At 40.0% G+C, this 19,953-nt stretch overlaps 1 protein-coding gene across 1 annotated transcript in view; it reads right to left on the reverse strand.

The window, feature by feature from the left end:
• The window catches only part of GUCY1A2 (guanylate cyclase 1, soluble, alpha 2), a 259,742-nt gene that overhangs the window by 215,102 nt on the left and 24,687 nt on the right, over nucleotides 1-19,953 (reverse strand). The window contains exons 3-4 of the mRNA XM_004688763.1: nucleotides 11,662-11,723; nucleotides 3,274-3,395 (exon numbers count right to left, since the gene is read on the reverse strand). Of these exons, the coding sequence (XP_004688820.1) occupies nucleotides 3,274-3,395; nucleotides 11,662-11,723 (184 nt within the window). The remainder of the gene's footprint in view (nucleotides 1-3,273; nucleotides 3,396-11,661; nucleotides 11,724-19,953) is intronic.

The raw sequence follows: 19,953 nt of genomic DNA on the forward strand, positions 1-19,953 counted from the left end.
AGACCAATAGTACCCCCTTAAAAGGAGTCAGGGAGTTCCTTTCTTGTATATTTTTATGTCCAATGAGTCGATAGGTTCTTGCATCCTTACAAATGATTACACAGGAGAATTAAAATGGAATTTGAAAAAAAAAAGATGAAATTAAACATCAAGATTAGTCATAGTTCAGTGTTACAAGTTAAAAATAAATCTTTCACCATAAAGTACATAGAAGAAAATAGGCAAACATTCCATGAGACTGGCTTCAGTAATGTCTACAGACTCAACTTCAAAAAAGGAAAAACAAACAAATGAGCTTCCATCAAGCTAAAAAGCAAAATAAACTACTAATAAAATTCCAACTGAGCGGGAGAAAAAATATGCACATCATACATCTGACAAGAGGTTAACATCCAAGACTTACAAAATACTCACTCACTTAAGAACAAGGAAAGAACTCAATCAAAAAAGAACTGAAGAGCTAAATAGACACTCCTCCAAAGAGACATACAGATAGGCAACAGGCACATGAAAAAAATGTTCATCATCACTTCTAATCATGGAAATACAAATTGATACCACAGTGAGATACTACTTCACACCTGTGAGAATGGCCCCTATCAAAAATACTAGAAGCAAAATTAAAAAGAGTCCTTACGAACTCCTGGTGGGGATGTAGACTGGTCCAGTCACTAGACTGGAAACAATATGAAGGTGTCTCAGAACATTAAAGATATACCTTCCATATGACCCAGCAATTCCACTCCTGAAGAATGCAAAAATTTAAAGGGTTAGCTGCACTCCTATGTTCATTGCAGCACTATTTACAGTAGCCAACTATGGAAACAGCCTAAGCACCCAACAACAGATGAATGAGTTAAGAAGATGTGACATATATATGCAATGAAATGCTATTCAACTATAAAAAAAACCTGCCAATCACAACATGTAACTGGTATTATTCCAAGCAAAATAAGTCAGAAGAAAGGTAAGTACCAGATGATTTCACACATGTGGAATAAAAAGAACCAAAACAGAGGAATAGACAAAAATAAAATAGAACCAACCCTTGAAATATGACTGTGAATTGAGGTTAGTTAGGGAGGTGGGCACTAGTCTGAGCATAGGGATGAAGAGGCCCAATTGATAATGGTGGACTGTGGCTGCTTTAAGTGGTAGGGATGGTGGGATACATACATCTCAAGAGGTGTGATCCTATACCCCTAACACAGTGTGGGAAGCAACATTAACTAAATATAAGTAATTTTCTTTAAAGCTTTCATTGACTATGATCAGAAACTATCTTTGTCTTTAGAAAGCCTGCATTTCAAAAAAACTGAGAGGACATTATTCAAAAGAGAACAGCTAATTGTGACACATAATCACCTGCTATGAAGCTATGGCAGCATCTACTCACCAAAGAGCAGGTATTTATTTTTTTAACCTTCAGAAATTTAAATTTTGCTATACTATGCTTATTATATTTTAAGAAAATATACAGGGGAAAAACCAGACCTAATATTTCTTTTCTAGAACAACTGCATATTGATGGAATTCCAAACCCTGTCGAACAGTCACCTTCTCAGTTACACACACTCAATTTAAAACACTCTTTCCCAAATAATATCAGGTAGTACTGCTCACTAGTCTTTCAATCACTACTTCAGTCAGCATCTCATGGCTACTTCTGAAGCACAACTAAGCTGTGCTGAGCCAACAGCATCACCTCACAGTTACCACTTCAAACTGCCCAACCTAGAAGTTTGTTTTGGGAATGATGTGTATTTGCAGTGACAGTTCAGATGCCTGCAGCATTTCTCAAATTCATAATCTGAACACCCCTATACTTCCTCGGAGTGAATGTCCAGAGATAAGGAAAGGAGACATGAGGGCCAAGTAAAACATTTAGAAACTAAATACAGAAAGAACAACTATTCTAAATGTCAAACCTTGATAAATATCAAATCTCCTCCCCACCCAACAAGATTCCAATACATCTGACTAAGAGGTGGGATCATCTCTTTCAACCCCTTGAAAAGCACAATGCCCAAAGGAAATACATGTTTCTGAATGGAGAGTCCTCGAAAACTGCCAGCCATTCCTGGGCAGTGCCCCACCACCAAAGCCCTGTGTTCTCATGCCCCATATTCTCCACTAATCTGCCCCCTCCCAAACACACTGCCTTTGTTCTTTGTATAATACCCCACATTTACAGAAGTTACCTAGAGTGAAAATGTTGGGAATGGTTAGCTAGAGTCCCAATTGGTATGTAAAAGCCACTGTACTCCAGGAGTCAGATATGTTTGTTTGAGATATCTGGTAGACTCATGGGTTGAGGTCACCTGGAATCTGTAGAAGGGACTCAGCTATACCCTGGGCAAGTGGCTATCCTAAAGGGACAGAAAACCCAGCAGGTCATTTTGCCTGGGATGTATCTTTTGACTCTGAGGATGCTATATATGAAGATGCTCACAAAGACTTGCTCCTCCCTTGTCCCCCAGCACTCTCTGAATTCCTGTCTGAGTCATAATGAAAAAGGAAGAGACCAAGGGGGAAAAAAAACAAAACACAAAAAGTGTATTTTTCATTAAAACCTCCTAATATCTAAATAAGACATTAGAGCAAAGAACATTCCCACTGTGGCATCTCTTTGCACTTAATATAATGTAGCTTTTGCACACCAAGAATGTCAGATAGTAAGACAAGTCACATACGATACCTGTAGGTCACATGATTCAGTATCACTGTACCCCTTAGCAATTTATGGAGCACCCAACAACAGCCCCTCTTGTATTTTCAAAGTGGATACCTAACCCACTCCAAGAAGGTAGTGGAGACGTCAGGAGATGACCTGCCTCACTTCCCCTGAGTTTCAGAGTCCACTATAAGTACATGTGCACTACAGACAGCCCAGCCAGGGCCTACCAGAAACACCAGAAATCATACACTATGGGATATGGAAAGACGGGAAGATCCCACCATATCAGCTGAGGGTAAGAGGTAGGAAAATATGGATTATATGAGGCTAATACTACTAACATAAGAATATTTAGGAAAGTTTCCCTGGAATGTAGTTTTTATAATGTTTTTTCAATCTCTAATAAATAGCATGAATGCAATTTCTACTCAGACCTCTTGGGGAGTGTTGAAGTCATGTAAACACAAGAACTTGGTCTCAATTTGCCGTAGACTCCAAACCTCTCCTAACAGAAAATGAAACATTTGCACCTCTACTCTTCCCCTTTCCCCCCTTTCATTCTCTCACAACCATGTAAATATATAGTTAATATATACCGAGTACATTAGCAGTACACTGGAGAATTCCTGAGACGTCTTCAATTTCCTCTTTGTTGGCATGGTCTGCATAGGAGCATCTGTTAGAGAGATTGTGGAAATTCTTTTCTGCATCCCTATAACTAAGAAGAAAACAAAATTAGCATATGGGGAAATTTTCAACACATCTGCAAATGCAATCATACACATATACACAAGCATACCCATCTATGCCCGTGTTATGACATTTACAAATAAACAAAGTTTTAAGGCACGATTTCTAGCATAACCCACCATTCACATCAGCATCAGCAGTGTGGACCTGAGACGGAGGAATCATTAGTAAGAAAATTATATGTGAAAAAATGAGGAAAACTAGAAAATACATCAGCTAGATCAGCTTTGTATAGTTAATGCTTCATCCTTGCTAGTAATAATGTTTCCCTAAGGGAGCTGCCTATAAAAGAAAGAAAGAGAAAAATTAGCTGCTAATTCAATGCACTGGTGTTTGGCTGGTGTTGATAATAAACACACTCAGCCTCTAGCAGGGAACAGTCACAATGACAGCAGGATATGTGTGGATAATAAGCAAATACACTGTTTGGAGTCAGACAGAATTTGAATCATGGTCTTCACATTTTCTATCTGTGAGACTTTGGACATGTAATTTAATCTCTTTTAATCTAACTTTCCTCCCTCAGAAAACGGAACTGACTCCTCAAGCCCCTGTGAGGCCTGTGTATTAGGGTGCTAGCTAGAACATTGCCAGGGACCTCTAACTTCAAGTTAAGGGACGGAAGGTGAAACTGATGGAGGTCAAATGCTCCCATGCACCACAGGAATAGCTAAGGTGACACTCACCCCCCTTTAGAACTTAAGAAATGACAAGTTGGCCATTGTCACCCACAGCCATCTTACAGAAGCAAAGGAACAGAAAAAAGATTTCAAAAGAAAATACTGAAGAGTGAGCAATTGACCTCAGAAGACAGTGCTGCTGTCTTTTGTACCCTCCTCCCCAGTGAGAAAAGTGAGTAGGGTTGTTCCCTGCTGAGCCCTGGTTAGTAAAAGAAGGGTCTACTTCTGACAGACAGTGGGGGCTGGGTGTCTTCTTCCTCAGGGTGTCTCTACTGAGGCCATGAATTCCCCACCAGGCTGTGTGCCTGACTGAGTAAAAGAAGGATGTGGAAAAGTGATTAACAGGGAAAAGAAATAATCAAATTGGGAAGCATCCCAATTGGGGGTGACAGCCCCATTGTTAGGCAAGGCAAAAAAATATGATTTTTCCTCTGGGTTGGGGAGATTAAAGGGAGGCAAGTTCACTTGTCCCATCCTGCTGCTTTCCCAAAATGGAGGCTGCTGGCCAGGAGCAAGAGTCCCACAGCAAGAACACAGAGTGCCGTGTTCAGGCCAGAGGTGACATCTGAAGCTGCCAAGCATCGCCTGTATCCGCACCTGAAGGCATCATGGACCGCACAGAGCTGCTGCAACCACCCATGGATTTAAAAAGACTTTGGGCATTTCTATTTCTTTCCTGCCTGACACATTACATTAGAAGAGAAAAGGACTCAAAAGCAACAGCCTGGAAAAAGCTACATCTACCTTCTCTGCATTGCCTACAAGGCTCTCTGCCAACATGGATTCGGGCAGAGAGGGTGTTAAGAGTGAGACTGGATATGAGAATAAGTCTGAGGTAGACTTCATCCTCACCAAAGGAATCTGCAAAACAGTCATCTGCACAGCAAGCAGCAGAAGGAACTGGTCCTAGCATGCCTGAGGTGATGGGAGAGAAAAAATGAAATGGTTCCATGTTTGTATGCTCACTGAGGCCAGACTGCACCTAAGCAGCTAAGAGTGCTATGTAGCCTGTGGGATGCAGAGATCACTCAAGAAGAGGTGGAATGGGGAGCACAGCCCTTCACACAGACAACTGTGGGGTTATTTTTAAATGAAGATCTACCATTTTATCAGTGAACTTTGACAAATACTTTCTCTCACAGCTTCAATACCTTTCTCTGTAAAAGGAGTTTAATGCAATGACCCTTTGAAACAGGCATCAAGATTATATATAGGAACTGATATAAAGTATCCAGTGCATTGGGAGCAATTAATATATGTTAGCTTTCATCTAAATTATTTTCATTCAGTAAAATAGATAGCTGTTCTAAGAAAATATATAAAAAAGAAATAGATCTCATTTTAAATAAAATAATTTATAGCTACAAAGTCTGACCAAGGGTGGTTTCCCAGAATAATCAGGGTTCACTGACTCCTAATTTCACTTCTAATGTTCTACTGAAATTATTCTAACTTAATCCTTTTCCAATTGTCAAAATTAAAAGAGATCAGAAGGTTGGCTGTATAAAGTAAACATAGGTCCCATACTGATCATTGGAGTAATAACAATTTAAATTAGATGATTATAGGAAATGATCTCCCAGACTCACATGAGGCTGACAGTAGTTCTATCCATGTTATAGCACAATGCTGCTTTATTCTGGATAAAAAAAAAATGTAAAATGAATGGCTAATTCCAAGTATAAAACTCCTTATACTTTAGTGTTGAAAACGCAGAGTGAATGAGCATTACATCTCACAAGAACAGATTATTATGCGTTTTCCAATCTTGGTTTGAAATAAATCACTGTTTCATCTGCACTGCCATCATAATCCATTTTAGTGAGCAGCATCAGCCATGCTGCATAGACAAACACTCCAGAGGTAGAAATTTAGGTTAGAAAAATCTGAACTTTGCAGGAAGAAAGCTATACCTAGAACATGAGCAGGGATTCAATGTGAAATAATTGATTCCAAACTTTCAAAGGCTCAGGAGTAAAACTGATTTGTCAAAAGTAGAAAAGAGTCAGGCATTAATAGCAAATAATTCAACTAACTGATTACCTTTGTGAACCAGCTGCTGTACAATTACTTTATATAAATACTGACTTAACATCTATTATTCTCAATATTTCATTTAAACTTTACCCTAACCCTGATATTATTTCCACTTAAAAAATAAGAAAATTGAGCTTCAGAAAGGTTAGCTCATCTGCCCTAGGACATAGAAAAGCAGACCCTGACTTCAAGTCTACTAATACGTTATGTCTAAAGTCTACTAATATGTTATGTCTACGCCCAAAGTGTGTTTTCTGAGTCATTGCTCTGAGCCACACAACACTCAGAGATAATGACAACAATTACATCAGAAAAAAAAAAAGTTATCATAAACCAGATTTTCCTCCACCCTATGTTCCTTTTAATTCCTATGGTAACTCCTACTTTCCACTTTTGTTTCTCATTATTCTTTCTACCCTATACTGCCCCCAAATCTGGTCCATTCCTTGGAGTTTGAATTAAAGAAAGTCAAACAGATATACACTCTGTTTGACTCTTTTTTCAAACAGAGTAGAAGGAAGAAGCTGTGCCATATGAATTAGGCACCATCCAAGTCAGCATGTACATGCAGTCTTTATACAGTAATCAAAATTCACCATGAAGCCAATCTGACACACAGTGGCAGGAATTAAGAACAAATGGAAACCTAGGCCAAAAAAGTCAGTAAAATTTATGTTCTAAAGAAAATGGTGCTGGATAGTAGAACTCTAGATTTAGAAATGTAATGAACACTGGAGATTTTTTTACTTCTCATTTTATACCCTTCAAACAAAATTTACTCTTTAAACCATGATATACATAACTGTGTTTATATCTGCAGGGTGCTATTTATCAATTTATTCAGGCTCTCTCCCCCATCCCCCACAAAAATAGTCCTCCCAACTAATAAGCATGTATAAAGGCACAGGAATATTGACATTAACAAAATAACCAAACAAGAAAATTTAAAAGGTAATAAATGTTAATGATGAACATTATGAATAGAAATAATAGAACATTTGGTGAGAACTGCAAACTGGTCCAACCACTATGGAAAGCTGTGTGGAGGTTCCTCAATACACTAAAAATCGATCTACCATATGATTCAGCAATTCTAGCCCTAAGAATCTCTCTTCTGAGGACACAAAAACATTAATGTGAAAGGAAACCTGCACTCTTATGTCTATTGCACACTATAATAGTCAAGATATATATACAACATAAATTCCCCAAAACAGATGACTGGATGGAGATGAAATATAACATACACAATGGACTACTACTCAGCAATCAAGAAATATAAACTCATGCCATTCACAGCAACATGGATGAATCTAGAAGAGATTATACTAGTGAAAAAAGGCCAGAAGGAAAAAGAAAAATAGGGGATGGTTTCACTTATTGGTGGACTACAGGGAAACAGAAGAAAGGGTTAAAAAGAGAGAAAGAGACAAAAATTGCAAGCAAACCACAAGTCTAAGGCATAAACCAGGGGAGAGAAGGGGTCAAAACAGGGGAGGGAGGAATACAAGGGACTATGGTGATGGTTCACAGGTGATATGGTATTGGGAGGTTTACGGGGACTTCAAGCATGAGGAGAAATCAGATATTGTACAAAATCAACAACAATGTAAGAAAATAAAGTTCAATCAAAGAAAAGAAAGAAAAATGATAGAAAATGACTGGAGTTAGAAATTGAGGTAAGAGGTGGATCTGGCATTTAAACAGACCTAAGTGTATAAAAATCATAATCTATACAAAAACATCGGGGGAGAGAAGACCCCTGGAAACTGGAGCAGTCTGTTCCACCGAGGTTAAGCCAGACAAGTACAGCTGAGAATCTAAGGCATGGCAGAATCTGAGCAGCCAGCAGGGTGTTTAAAGGGGGCATGGATGAAAGTGAGATCAGAAGGCTATGCAGGGGCCAGGTCACAGGAAGAGCTCAGATTTTATCATAGTAAGTTATTTTTGTTGTTGTTTCAAGCAGGGATTTCAACATGCAGTCCCTGGGCCAACCACATCACGTTATGTGAGAACATGCTATAAATTGCCATTTTTGAGCTCCACCTGTACATACCTGGTCAGAAACCTGGGGAGTTGATCCCATTATCTGTTTAAAAGGTGGCTCTGATGCACATTAAATTTAATTCTGATGCCCGCCCATAAAATTTTTGAGGACTCTTGGTTTAAAGTGAGAAAAGTGGCATGATTGAATGTCTTAATCACTTTGCTGTGGTAAAGATACAATGTTGAGGGTCAGGAGCAGAAAGCAGAGAACAGTACTGGTATGGCTAGGTGTGAGAAGATGGCCAGCCAGCTGTGGGGAGAACATGGAGATTTATCACAGGACATGAATAAATTATTGCAGCATTCATTTCCCTAACCTGAATGATCTCTATGAATAAATAAGTGAACAAGTGGATGGAAGCATTAAGGAGCAGAATAAATGTTTAAAGATGACATTGCTGAGACATAGAGGCCATCTCACAGCTGAGGCAAGAGGCTCCATCAGCTGCTCAGTCCCAATCCTCCACATGGGTGACCCTCACACACTGCTTTCTGATCCAGGTCTTCAAAACGAAACAACCTCAGAATGCCTGTGGGCCACTGCCCATAGAATTCATCAGGGGGCATAACTACATAACTCTGGAAATCAAATAAAGCAGTTCTAAGGAAGACTTTTAAAGAAGGGAGAATGAGAAGATCAGTGGGTAGAAGCTGAAATGGGAAATGAAGAGAGGAGTTAGTGCATACTCTCCATTATGCAACCTGACTCATCAGCCCACCCTAAGACAACTAAAAGTTAAAACTACCTCAAGACCAGCCTTGGGCAAAGTTAATTTCAGAAATGTGGAAAAGCATCTCCCCCCCCCACCTCCCCAGGAATATGTAAAGTAATCCTTGGTAGCAAGTATTCTCAATCGTGTGAAACCTCATTAACTATAAGAAACACATTCCTCTTCACAGTTAGAGATAAAATGTCTTAAATTGTGTGCTCTTAAGAGGCATAACACATAGGTGTGAACACATCTTAAATCATGTGTTAGTGATAACAGATGCACTCCTTTTTCAGTACTGAAAAAAAAGAAATAAAAGCAGAAAGAGGGAGTTGGACAGAAAAACCACAACAGAAGGACAGACAAGACAAACTCACATGTTTGCTGCCAACATGACCCCTTTAACCTTGTCAGGATGAGGATAAAGACAGTGACAAAAGTATTTTGAGTCTTCAGAAGTCAGCCCCAACACCTGAGCAAAATGACACTATCAGGTCTACTTAGACCCAGACATTAAGACATCTCGATTTTGGAAACCTATTCCCTGTCTGCTTTTTTTTTTTTTGTTAACATTTATTTACTTATTTGTGCATACAGAATTGGAGTACAAGCCAGAGGTACAGGAGCCGTGAAAGGATTCACCAGAGACAGAGTGGGGAGCAGAACAGGCAGATCAATGAAGTACACTGCTGAGGGGAGCAGTGGGTGAGCCAGAAGAGGTCTGCTGTGCCATGTGGATCACCTCCAAGGCAGGGATCGAACTTGCACTGAAGTGGCTACAGCGAGCTTGCAATGCTGCATCCTAACCCGTTGCACCACCAGGGAAGACTGTCTGATTTTTTTTTAATCTTATGCCTGCAATAAACAGAACTAGGAAATGATCATGTAACAGTGAACAAAGACCATATAGATAGAGAGAAGAGGAGAGTTCAGGCAGGTTTTAGGTAAAAGAGACCTCCATTGTACTTGTGGAGAAAAGAATTTTCTGCTGACTATGCAATAAAATTTAGTTATCTATTTAGAGCACATTTATAAGATTCCTACTCCAATTTGTTCTGCAGGAACAGTTTCATTCATAAATGCAATCAGTTCATCGATTATTTGTTTTCAAAACTGTGAAAGCATTCATAATTCAAAGATATTCTCTGTATTTGATTACTGAGATGATCATTAAGAATGATGATAACAATAAACCTTAGAGTAAAGAAGTATGCTGTGGGCATCACATGCCAGGAACTATTCTAAGTATAATGACTGACTTAATCCAAACATCACACTTTAAAGCAAACACAATGTGACTGATTAAGTTCTATTTTAAAATATGTGGAGAGGGATTAATTTGACATTCTTCATCTCCATTAGGATAAACCACTTAAACTCACTAATGTCCTCAAACTAAAAACCATCTCATGAGTTTAAATAATATGTTTTTTCAGTACTGTACTTTTTTTTTTTAAGATTTATTTATTTATTCATACAGAACTGGGGTACAGACCAGAGATGTGGAGGGTAAGAGAATTCACCAAGGACAGAGGGGGGAGCAGAACAGGCAGATCGACGAAGTACACTGCTGAGGGGAGCAGCGGGCAGATCAGGAGAGGTCTGCCGCGCCATGTGGATCTCCTCCAGGGGAGGTGGGGATCGAACTCATGCGGAAGTGGCTTAAGCTTCTTAGTGCAGTGCTTTAACCTGCTGCACCACCAGGGAGGGCCAGTACTGCACTCTTGAGGAGTGATATGACAAAGTTTCAAAGCCATTCCATTTGAAATGACAATTAACATAATCATCAAGCACTTAAAAGTATATGGCATTGTACTAGGTATTGAATTTTTTCCACTAGATTTTCCTCTCTTCTGTACTGTGGGGGGGGAACAACACACATTTCTGATCCCCAAATCAACGATTATCATCCACAAATGTTAAATGATTCCAACATCATTTCAAGAGGTACAAAAGTTCTTAAAATATTATAGAAATAGATCATTAAAGCACATGGAAAACAGCCATAAACTAGATTAAAAATACTCATTGCCTCTTGGATTTCATTTAAATATTTACAATGCAGCAAAGAGGAAATTTCAATTTCTGTATTGGCCAACTGTTTCTGCCAGAGCCAATCAAGGTACATACCCACATTCAGCTGTAGCTTTCTGTTTACAAAATACGTTTATTGAAATTGTCACATATAAACCCAATCTTTAATTATCTTATTAATATCACCAGCAGCCATTACAAAAGAGAAAAGTTATTATGTGTTCCATGCTGCTAAAGTCTTAAATTTGATTGACCCCAAGTTAACTCACTTTATATCCCTCATCACAACCATCAAGAAAAGGGAGATAATAAAGGGAAGTATGTCACATGTGGTGCTAGACAAAGAAATAGCTAGTTCACCTGTCAAACTTACCATAATTCTGAGTTAACTTCCCTGAGGTGTTCTAAAATCCCATATAAAGTCTCTTGGTTAAAACCAATAAGTCTCAGCATATTACTAAGGCAAAACTATGAGTTGCAGTAGATGAGAGTAAGAGGGCAAGAAGACAAAAAAGAGAAAAGAGAAAAGCAAGACAAAAGGGAATTTCATTTAGAAGAATTAAACACAAATAATCCAAAGGAAAACAGCCCAAATATGTCAGACCAACAGCAGAACCTATATGAAGGGTTTCTGCCCTGGCTGCAGAAACCCATATGCTCAACAGCAATGTTTGAGAAATTATCATTAATTTGCCCCCAGTCATAACCAAAAACCACTTTTACTTACCCAATAACTTGGGGTTCATAATACTGCAATGTCCTCTTGAGAGTTTGCTGTATCATCTGAGGCTATAGAATAATAATAATAAAAAAATATGTCATCAGCAAGTCAGTGCTAAACCCATTGAGAACGTCACAGGCAGATATATAACTTCTGGTTTAACTCATAGGCATTTTGTTTTACAATATCAATCCATCATGTATTTTTGCATTATGTCTTCCCCACAGGAATTAAGAAGAGGCACTCAGCAGTTACCCAGAATTTCCCAATTTCAAGTATGCTAGCATTTCCTAGCCATATTTTTTCCAGTTCTTTTGTACCAGCTATTTTGTTCACTAAAATATTCAGAGCTGTGGCTGATAAACCTAGGGTTTTGGGGCAGGGGCAGGGGGAAGCACTGAATGAACATGGACGTGTCCCCCTCGTCAAGCCTCACTTCCCCCGAAGCCTGAGAGATTTCTAGCAAGTGTCTCTGAGATTTTACGAAGTGGAATAAGTACTTTGGACAAGAAATGGAGTCTACAGCAAATACCTAAGTAGCACATAACCAGATTTTATAACCATTTCTATTCATGTTGGCCAAAAATAGTGCCTTAATAAATTATTCTTACACATATTTAGGCAAAAGAGCCTGAAACTGGAAGTTTCAGATCTAAGGAGCAATGAAATCGATGCAAACAATGCCAGGATGCATAGATTTTCTTAACTAAATTATGTTCACCACCAAATTCTCAGCATCAGGAAAATGAATTTTTAAATAATAAAAACCTATAGTTGGTCAAAAGCTACACAAATTTATCAAGATATTGATGCATTATAGATATGGATGAATTGAGGAAATTTAATGACTCCAGCATAGACTCTTCAAGATGTGAGGCAGCATAGGTTGGACTGATGAACCAGACAAGTCTAAAAACGCAATCTGCTGAAGTGCAGGTACCTATAACACGCAAGAACTCACTTTACTTCCCATCCCTAACTCCTCAACATGACTGTTAAAATGTATCACTTAAAGGCTTTCAGAGGTCATCCTCAGAGCTCCTGAACTGCGTCCAAGTTAACCTCTTTGTGAAAACTTCCAGGATCGAGGTAACCATCTCCATGCTTAGCTCTCTCCCAAGTTTCCATGGAAGTGATTGCTGTAAAGATACAGGAAAATGAGCTTCTCTGAGCATCCACTAATACCTATAGGAGAACCCTTTCACTGAGCAAATCTAAGACCTCAGAGATAGTCTTTTGTATAGCTAATCTATTCGAAAATTAATTTTAGGAGGAATCAGACTCCAACTGTTCAAAGGGAGAAAACATAGCAAGTTCTCTTAACAGTTGCTTTCCACTACACCAGGTTGAAAAGATGAATGTGAAGCCTCAAAGTGGCACAGATGCTTCTGTTCATAGGAGAGAATCAAAGCAGAGAATGCAGAATGAAGGCTGGGGAGAAAAATCATTCCTTAATGAAGAAGCAATGGAGCTGTTGAGAAACAAACGAAGGCAAAGTAGATACAGCAGTTGGGGTGCTGTGGGACACCCTACTTCAAAAACTCAACCACAGCCAACCTAAACTCAGCCATTATCAGTCACCAGATCAGGCCCCATGAGGAATGGACCTCTTGCATTGGCTTGGCAGTTTCTCAGCTAAGATAACTTTCTCTTTGGCAACATGCCCTAAAAGCAGTGAATATCCACAGTGGGATTATCCTGCCAATAACCTCTGGTCACAAAACAAGGAGCAGCACGCAGGCACCAGCATACTCAGAGCCAGAATGACCTCATTTGTACAAAAGGACAGTTTTTTCCCTCTACTAGGAATTTCCCAGTCATTAAAAAGCACATGTTTGTGAAAGATGTCAAGCCTTTTAAAGAGCTGTTTTCTTTGTGAAGCAATTTACTTTTACTCCCCCAGCAGGAGATAAATTTATGATTTCTAAATACATGAAAGGGAAAATATTCTCTGGACACATTCAACAAAGTTTCAACTTGATAAAACAAATATACTTCCTAATGCTCCCACCCAAAATGAGCAGGCACCCTCTGGTGCCTCCCCTACAGAGACCAAGGCTGACAGCAGCTCTGTAACTGACAGTGGGGGCTGATGTCACCATCTACCTGCTCCTCAGCCTGAATTCACTCCAATCTTCTTCAGGACATATGTGACTGCTCAACCCATGTCTTTATCTGCAAGGGGCTTCATTAGATCATCTCAAAGTCTCCCTGACCTGAATAAAAGAATGAAATGAGGATGTCCTGGAGGCAAAGCCTTCCCTGGGGTGGTGCCTGCCATAGGGATTTCAGGGTCCTCTGCCAGGTGTCCACTAACGTGGACACGTGAAGTCAGTGTCAGTCAGTGAGAAAGGAAAGGACTTTGAAGACACAAGGTCCTGACCTCCTTTGGAGTTACAAGTTGTAACTCCAAACTGTACCCTATCCCACAGTTCCACCCAAACTTCCATACGTCAAGACACCAGTTCTTATGTGTGTCTGTCCTTGGCTCTGAGAGGTTAGAAAAATGATTTAGGAGAGAAGATGTAAAGTCAAACTCAGTTCCAAATCCAGCTCTGTGTTTCACTAGATGGCCCTGGGCAATTTATTTAAACTCTCTGAAAGAAGATTCCTATGTGTGCAATATATTTATGAAATGACTGACATAATTAAAGCAAAGACAATAGTGCATAGTAGGTGCGTAATCGGTAATGTTACGAGTCCCTCCCTGCTGGAACAATGGGTTCAAGCACACCACTGCAAGCAAGCCACAGCCGCTTCAGTGCAAGTTCAATCCCTGGCCCTGTGACCCACAAATGGCGCAGCAGACCTCTCCTGTCTCACCCACTGCTCCCCTCAGCAGTGTACTTTGTCAATCTGCCTATGCTGCTCTCCCACCATCTATGGTGAATCCTCTCACCGCCCTGCACCTCTCTGGCCTGCACCCCAGTGCTGTATGCATAAATAAAAATAAATAAAAATAAAAATAAAGCTTTTTAAAAAAATTATAACTACAGTCTGCTGGAAAACATGGTTCCCATCGTCACAAGGTGTGTGATCTAGTGGAGGAACACCTGATCACCACACAAGTTCACAATTCTCCTAAAACATCAACAGAGCTACCATGCTGCTGCTAAAAATGCAAAGACAATGCCAAGTCCAATACACAGGGGGACCGTAGGGACAAGGCAGCTGAATTTGTAAACACTGCCAATGAGCCCTTCATTTCAGTCCAGGGAGATGGTAACAAAGGAGAAGTCTCACAACTGAAAATGAGGACAGACCTTAAGTCAGGCCTGCAGTTTGAAAGGACATAGAAGAACACAGCTAGAATTACAACCCGAGAGTTTGTAATATGAGATATGAGATAGTCCATGAACTTCCTTCCCAAGGCAGCAGGAGAGCTGGGTGGCCTAATAATTTTAGAGCCATATACTATAGGACAGGACCCACTAGGATGTGAAAGGAGACAGAACCCAAGTTTCTCTCATGGGAAAAAAAAAAAAAAAAAAGTCAAACGTCTTTAATTTTTCTCTGCTTCTCCCAAATGAAGTCACAGGAGTGGAGTCTTATTGCCATCCTCCTCCCCTCAACACAAAGAAGCAGTGGCTAGAAAGGCAGCTGGAAGTGAAAGCAGCCATTTGTGCCCCACAAATACACTACACTATCTGGGCTCAAATAGAAAACACCCCAAAACTTCCATCATGTGACAAGAAGCCACCTTCACCTCCAGTCTCACTAGGAGCTTGGCTACTTGGCGGGAGGTAGTGCACTAAATGTTATGCTCAGGAAAGGTCATGGGATCTGAAGAGCCAGCCATGAAACAGTCCCAGCAGAGCCAGAGAATGATCCCTGAGGAACGGGAGGGAGCAGTTCCCAGCAGCTGGCCCTGCAGGAGGCTCCCACACAGCCCCTGCTCTGGATATCCACCAGATGGTGTGGGGATCAGGCAGGAGGCAGAGTCAAGCTGCGAGTGTGAGTGTGTGTGTCTGTGCATACATGAGCATGGCGTGAAACCGTGATCACAGTATATAGTACGTGCTCATCTCAATTTCAGAAGAGGAAGTTGAGGCTCATCCTGGTTAAGTCAGTATAATAAGCTCACACAGCTAGTTAGCGAGGCAGTCACAGCAAGCCAGCCCTGACTTACTGTGTGTCCTTTTCTACTAGATGCCTGAGAGTTCCTCTCATCTTTAACATAATGAAAATTCAGATTCTTTTTTGACATATACAATACTTCATCTGCCAAAAACAAAAAAAAAATTACAGATAAAAACCAACTCATTTCTGCTTTGTAATGCATGTTGAATAAGCTACAGAAGAGACAATGCACCTGCTTTAAAAAAAAAAAAAAAACATAGATCATACTTAGTGAAATAAATCAGAAAAAAAAAAAAAAGAAAAATACCAGATGGTTTCACTCATAGCAGGAGCATAAAGGACCAGGAGGGAAAAAATAATAATGAACAACTATATACCAGAGACATTTTACGGGGGTGGAGTGGAAAATGGGATCAAAAATAGGGGGTGAGGGGAGTGCATAGGACTGTGGTGATGGTGCACTGGTGAACTGGTGAAGGGAAGTCCATGGGGATTACAACTGAGATGGATTATTTTATAATGTAAAAATAAACTATATTATTAAAAAAACTATTATAATAAAATTTTAAAACACCCATAATTACCCATATCACTTTACTTAAATATGAAAAATCTAACAATGTCATAAACTAGGAGATGTAGACATATGTCTACATTTATTGATGTTCCAATGGTTTTCAAATCATTAAAATCAACTCTAGCTTTTAAAAAAAATTTAAAAATACTAATCCTGAGGCCTCCCTGGTAGTACAAGGGGTTAAACTGCAGCACTGTGAAGCCACTGCAGCACAAGTTTGATCCCAGCCAGCAGCTGCCCACATGGCACAGCAACCTCTCCTGTCTCACCTACTGTTCCCCTCAGCAGTGTATTTCAATAGATACACCTGTTCTGTTTTCCACTCTATCTCTGGTGAATCCTCTCAGTCCCCCACACCTCTGGCCTGTGTTCCAGTTCTTGTATGCATAAATGAATATTTTTAAAAGAAATAAATGAAATAAAAATACCTGAGAACCACTCCAAAATTTTCCAATTCAGTTAGTCTGAGGGACTCAGTTGCTTCTGACGTGTAGTCAGGACTGAACTCTTTTCATTTATGTTGTAAATATGATGATTCAGAACAATACTCTATAAACTTTACCCAAATAAATACTAATGAGAGTAAAGTCTTTATTCAAATAACAAAAGTAGTAAACTTCTGAGAAATGTTCACACATAACTGCTAAATGCAATCTAGTTCCATTTATAAACGGTCACTAATGGCTTATGATCATATAAATTTGTTAGATAAACAAGAACTATATTGCTTGAATCATAAATTATGAATATTTTTCAATTTTCAAGTAACTTACTCCCTGTACCTATTTCTGCATTCCCTTGATGCTGCTATAACAGAAGCAGATCCATGAAAGGGGAGGTGCCATGTTCTCACCCCAACTTACATGCAGCAGCCATGGTCTAGCCCCTGAACTAGGGGTGGGGCTTAGCATCCAGGTATAGCTAGGGGAGACATGTAGAGAAGAAGAGCCCTCTTGTTTCACCTCACCAGGGCATTAGGGGTTTGGAGGAAACATGGAGAGAGACAAGTAGAGAGAATTGACAAAAATACGTGATGAGCCATGGCGTGAGAGCCATTACCTTGATTTGCACTTGATTTTGCTCCTTTAGTCCCAGACTTGCCTGACCCTCTATTCCCTTCCTATGGTTCCCACCAGAAGGCGCCTTAGAATTGTGGCAAAGGTTTTGGGTTGCCGCCCCACTTCAGGCCAACCTTGTTTTGCTGAGCATTTATCCACAAGGGAATGCCTAATTTTGGGTGTTATAATGGGAAACTATTACTCTTTCCTCTCTATGCACACTAATTCTGTTAAAGTTCTTTGATACCAAGAATATGTTTGTCTTTGTGAGCACTAACGCCAGACCCTTTAGGCATATAAGTTTGAGGGTCCTGGCGTACCCCTCGGTCTACATACTGACACTAACATGTACATCACAACACCAGATCTCCTGTGACTGCTGTACTTCCTCTATGGGAAAGCTGCTCCAAGCCCATGGCATACATTAACTCCTGTTCTTCATATCAACAATGTGAGAGTGGTATGATTATTTTACAAATGAAGAAATGGAGAGAAAGAATGTTTAAGTTGCCCTTAAGCTATCACCCAGGTAATAAGGGTGGAGACTCAGGTGATCTAATATGGAACCCACACACAAATCCCCAATCTACAAGTACACATAATCACACCTTCCCCATTTTTTTAAAAGATTTATTTATTCATGCTTACAGAACTGGGGTACAGGTCAGAGATGTGTTTGGTGAGAGGATTCACCAGAGACAGAGTGGAGAACAGAACAGGCAGATCTACTGAAATATACTGCTGAGGTGAGTAGCAGGTGGATCAGGGGAGGTCTGCCACACCATGTGGGTCAGCTCCCTGGCCAGGGATCGAACTCATGCTGCAGTGGCTTTGGTGAGCTTCATAGTGTGGTTCTTTAACCTGCTGCTCACCAGGGAGAGCCCACCCTTCCCCATTTTTAAACACAGCAGAAATGAACCTTGCACCAATCCAGTAAAATAGTTCAACTACTGGTATTCCCCCCAGTTAAATGAAAAAAAAAAGAACTAAATTAGAAAGCAGAAGAATTTTCCGAGTCTCCTCCCCTAGAGAAACCATCAATTAAGAATGCCTACTTTTGGCCCTCCCTGGTGGCGCAACGGGTTAAAGCACAGCACTGAGAATCTAAAAGCCGCTTCTGCATGAGTTCGATCCCCGCCTGCCCCGGAGGTGACCACATGGCGTGGCAGACCTCTCCTGACCCGCCCACTGCTCCCCTCAGCAGTGTGCTTCGTTGATCTGCCTGTTCTGCTCCCCACTCTGTCTCTGGTGACGCTTCTCACCGCCCCTGAGCCTCTGGCTGTACCCCAGTTCTGTATGCATAAATAAATAAATCTTTAAAAAAAAAAAAAAAAGAATGCCTACTTTTAACATCAGTAAAAAAGTAAACAATCACATGGATTCAAATTGTTTGCTTCTTGACAACACACTTAATCTTTTTTAAAACTGTATAAAAAAGGATCACAGACAGAACCATGAATTAAATCTTGTCTTAGACACACTTGACAAGTGCATCGTCTTTTCCTCTAGTTCACATCTGCCCTACCCTCTGGGCACTGAGTGCATTTAAGCTGCATTTTCACAAGTTAAATCCAACCACCATCATTTTCTGAACTCCCAAAACAGGTCTCCAGAAACCATTTGTTACAAATTCTCTCTCCTTCCCTCATCAAAATGTCCAATCTCTTTATCCCCTAACCTCAGAGTTCAGGCAGGATCCTTACTCCATTTCCTCAAAAGCTGGAGTCTCAGTCCTTGCTACAGAAGCGGGATAGGCTTCCCTACATTATGAATGTAATTTGGATTTTTGGTAAATAGGTTTGTCAGTAGAAAACAATTGGGGCGTGGGCAAGGGGCAGAAAGTAGCTTCCTCATTATCCTACAAAGCATAAAACAAAGACCTCAACTATCACTACATTTAAAAAAGAAAAAATAGCATTTTGCTTACCAGGGACATGACATGCTAAATTCTATCGCTTAAAGTGGTTACAATTATGATGTTAGATAACATAGTAATAGACAGGCCAGCAGATACCAATAGCTCAAATTATATGATTGGTAAGTGACTTCAAACAACCTGCTTAACTACTTCTGAAACAGTTGTAATTGTAGTCATCATCCATCTTGCTAAATATCCAGATGTAACAACCAGTTTCCCAGTCTCAGACAGAACTTACCACATATTAACCACTCTACTCCCCAACCCCTCCCCACCCCCAAAAAATAGACTGCACTTAAATATAGCACTCTGAGTCAGGACCTCTGTATTTCAAGCCCAGCTGTTGTTCTACTGACCTTTTTATAAAATTAGCTAAAATCTCTTCACCTGAGAGTAAGAAACCTTGGGGGTGAGGGGGAAGGAAATGCCTCCATTTTCCCAACTGAAAAATTCTTGTAAAAAATTCTTAGTATTCAGAGTCATTTTGTAGTAAAAAATTGCCAAGTTAGGCACTTATAATAGGGTCCAAAGACACTGGTAATTAAACCAGGAAAATTAGAAACCAGTAGTTGGTTAAAAAAAAAAAAAACAGGCCCTCCCTGGTGGCGCAGCGGGTTAAAGCACAGCACTGAGAATCTGAAGCCACTTCCGCATGAGTTCGATTC

This window comes from Condylura cristata, unplaced genomic scaffold (genome assembly GCF_000260355.1).
Source record: "Condylura cristata isolate star-nosed mole 26May11 unplaced genomic scaffold, ConCri1.0 scaffold00025, whole genome shotgun sequence".
In the NCBI taxonomy this organism is placed as follows: domain Eukaryota; kingdom Metazoa; phylum Chordata; class Mammalia; order Eulipotyphla; family Talpidae; genus Condylura; species Condylura cristata.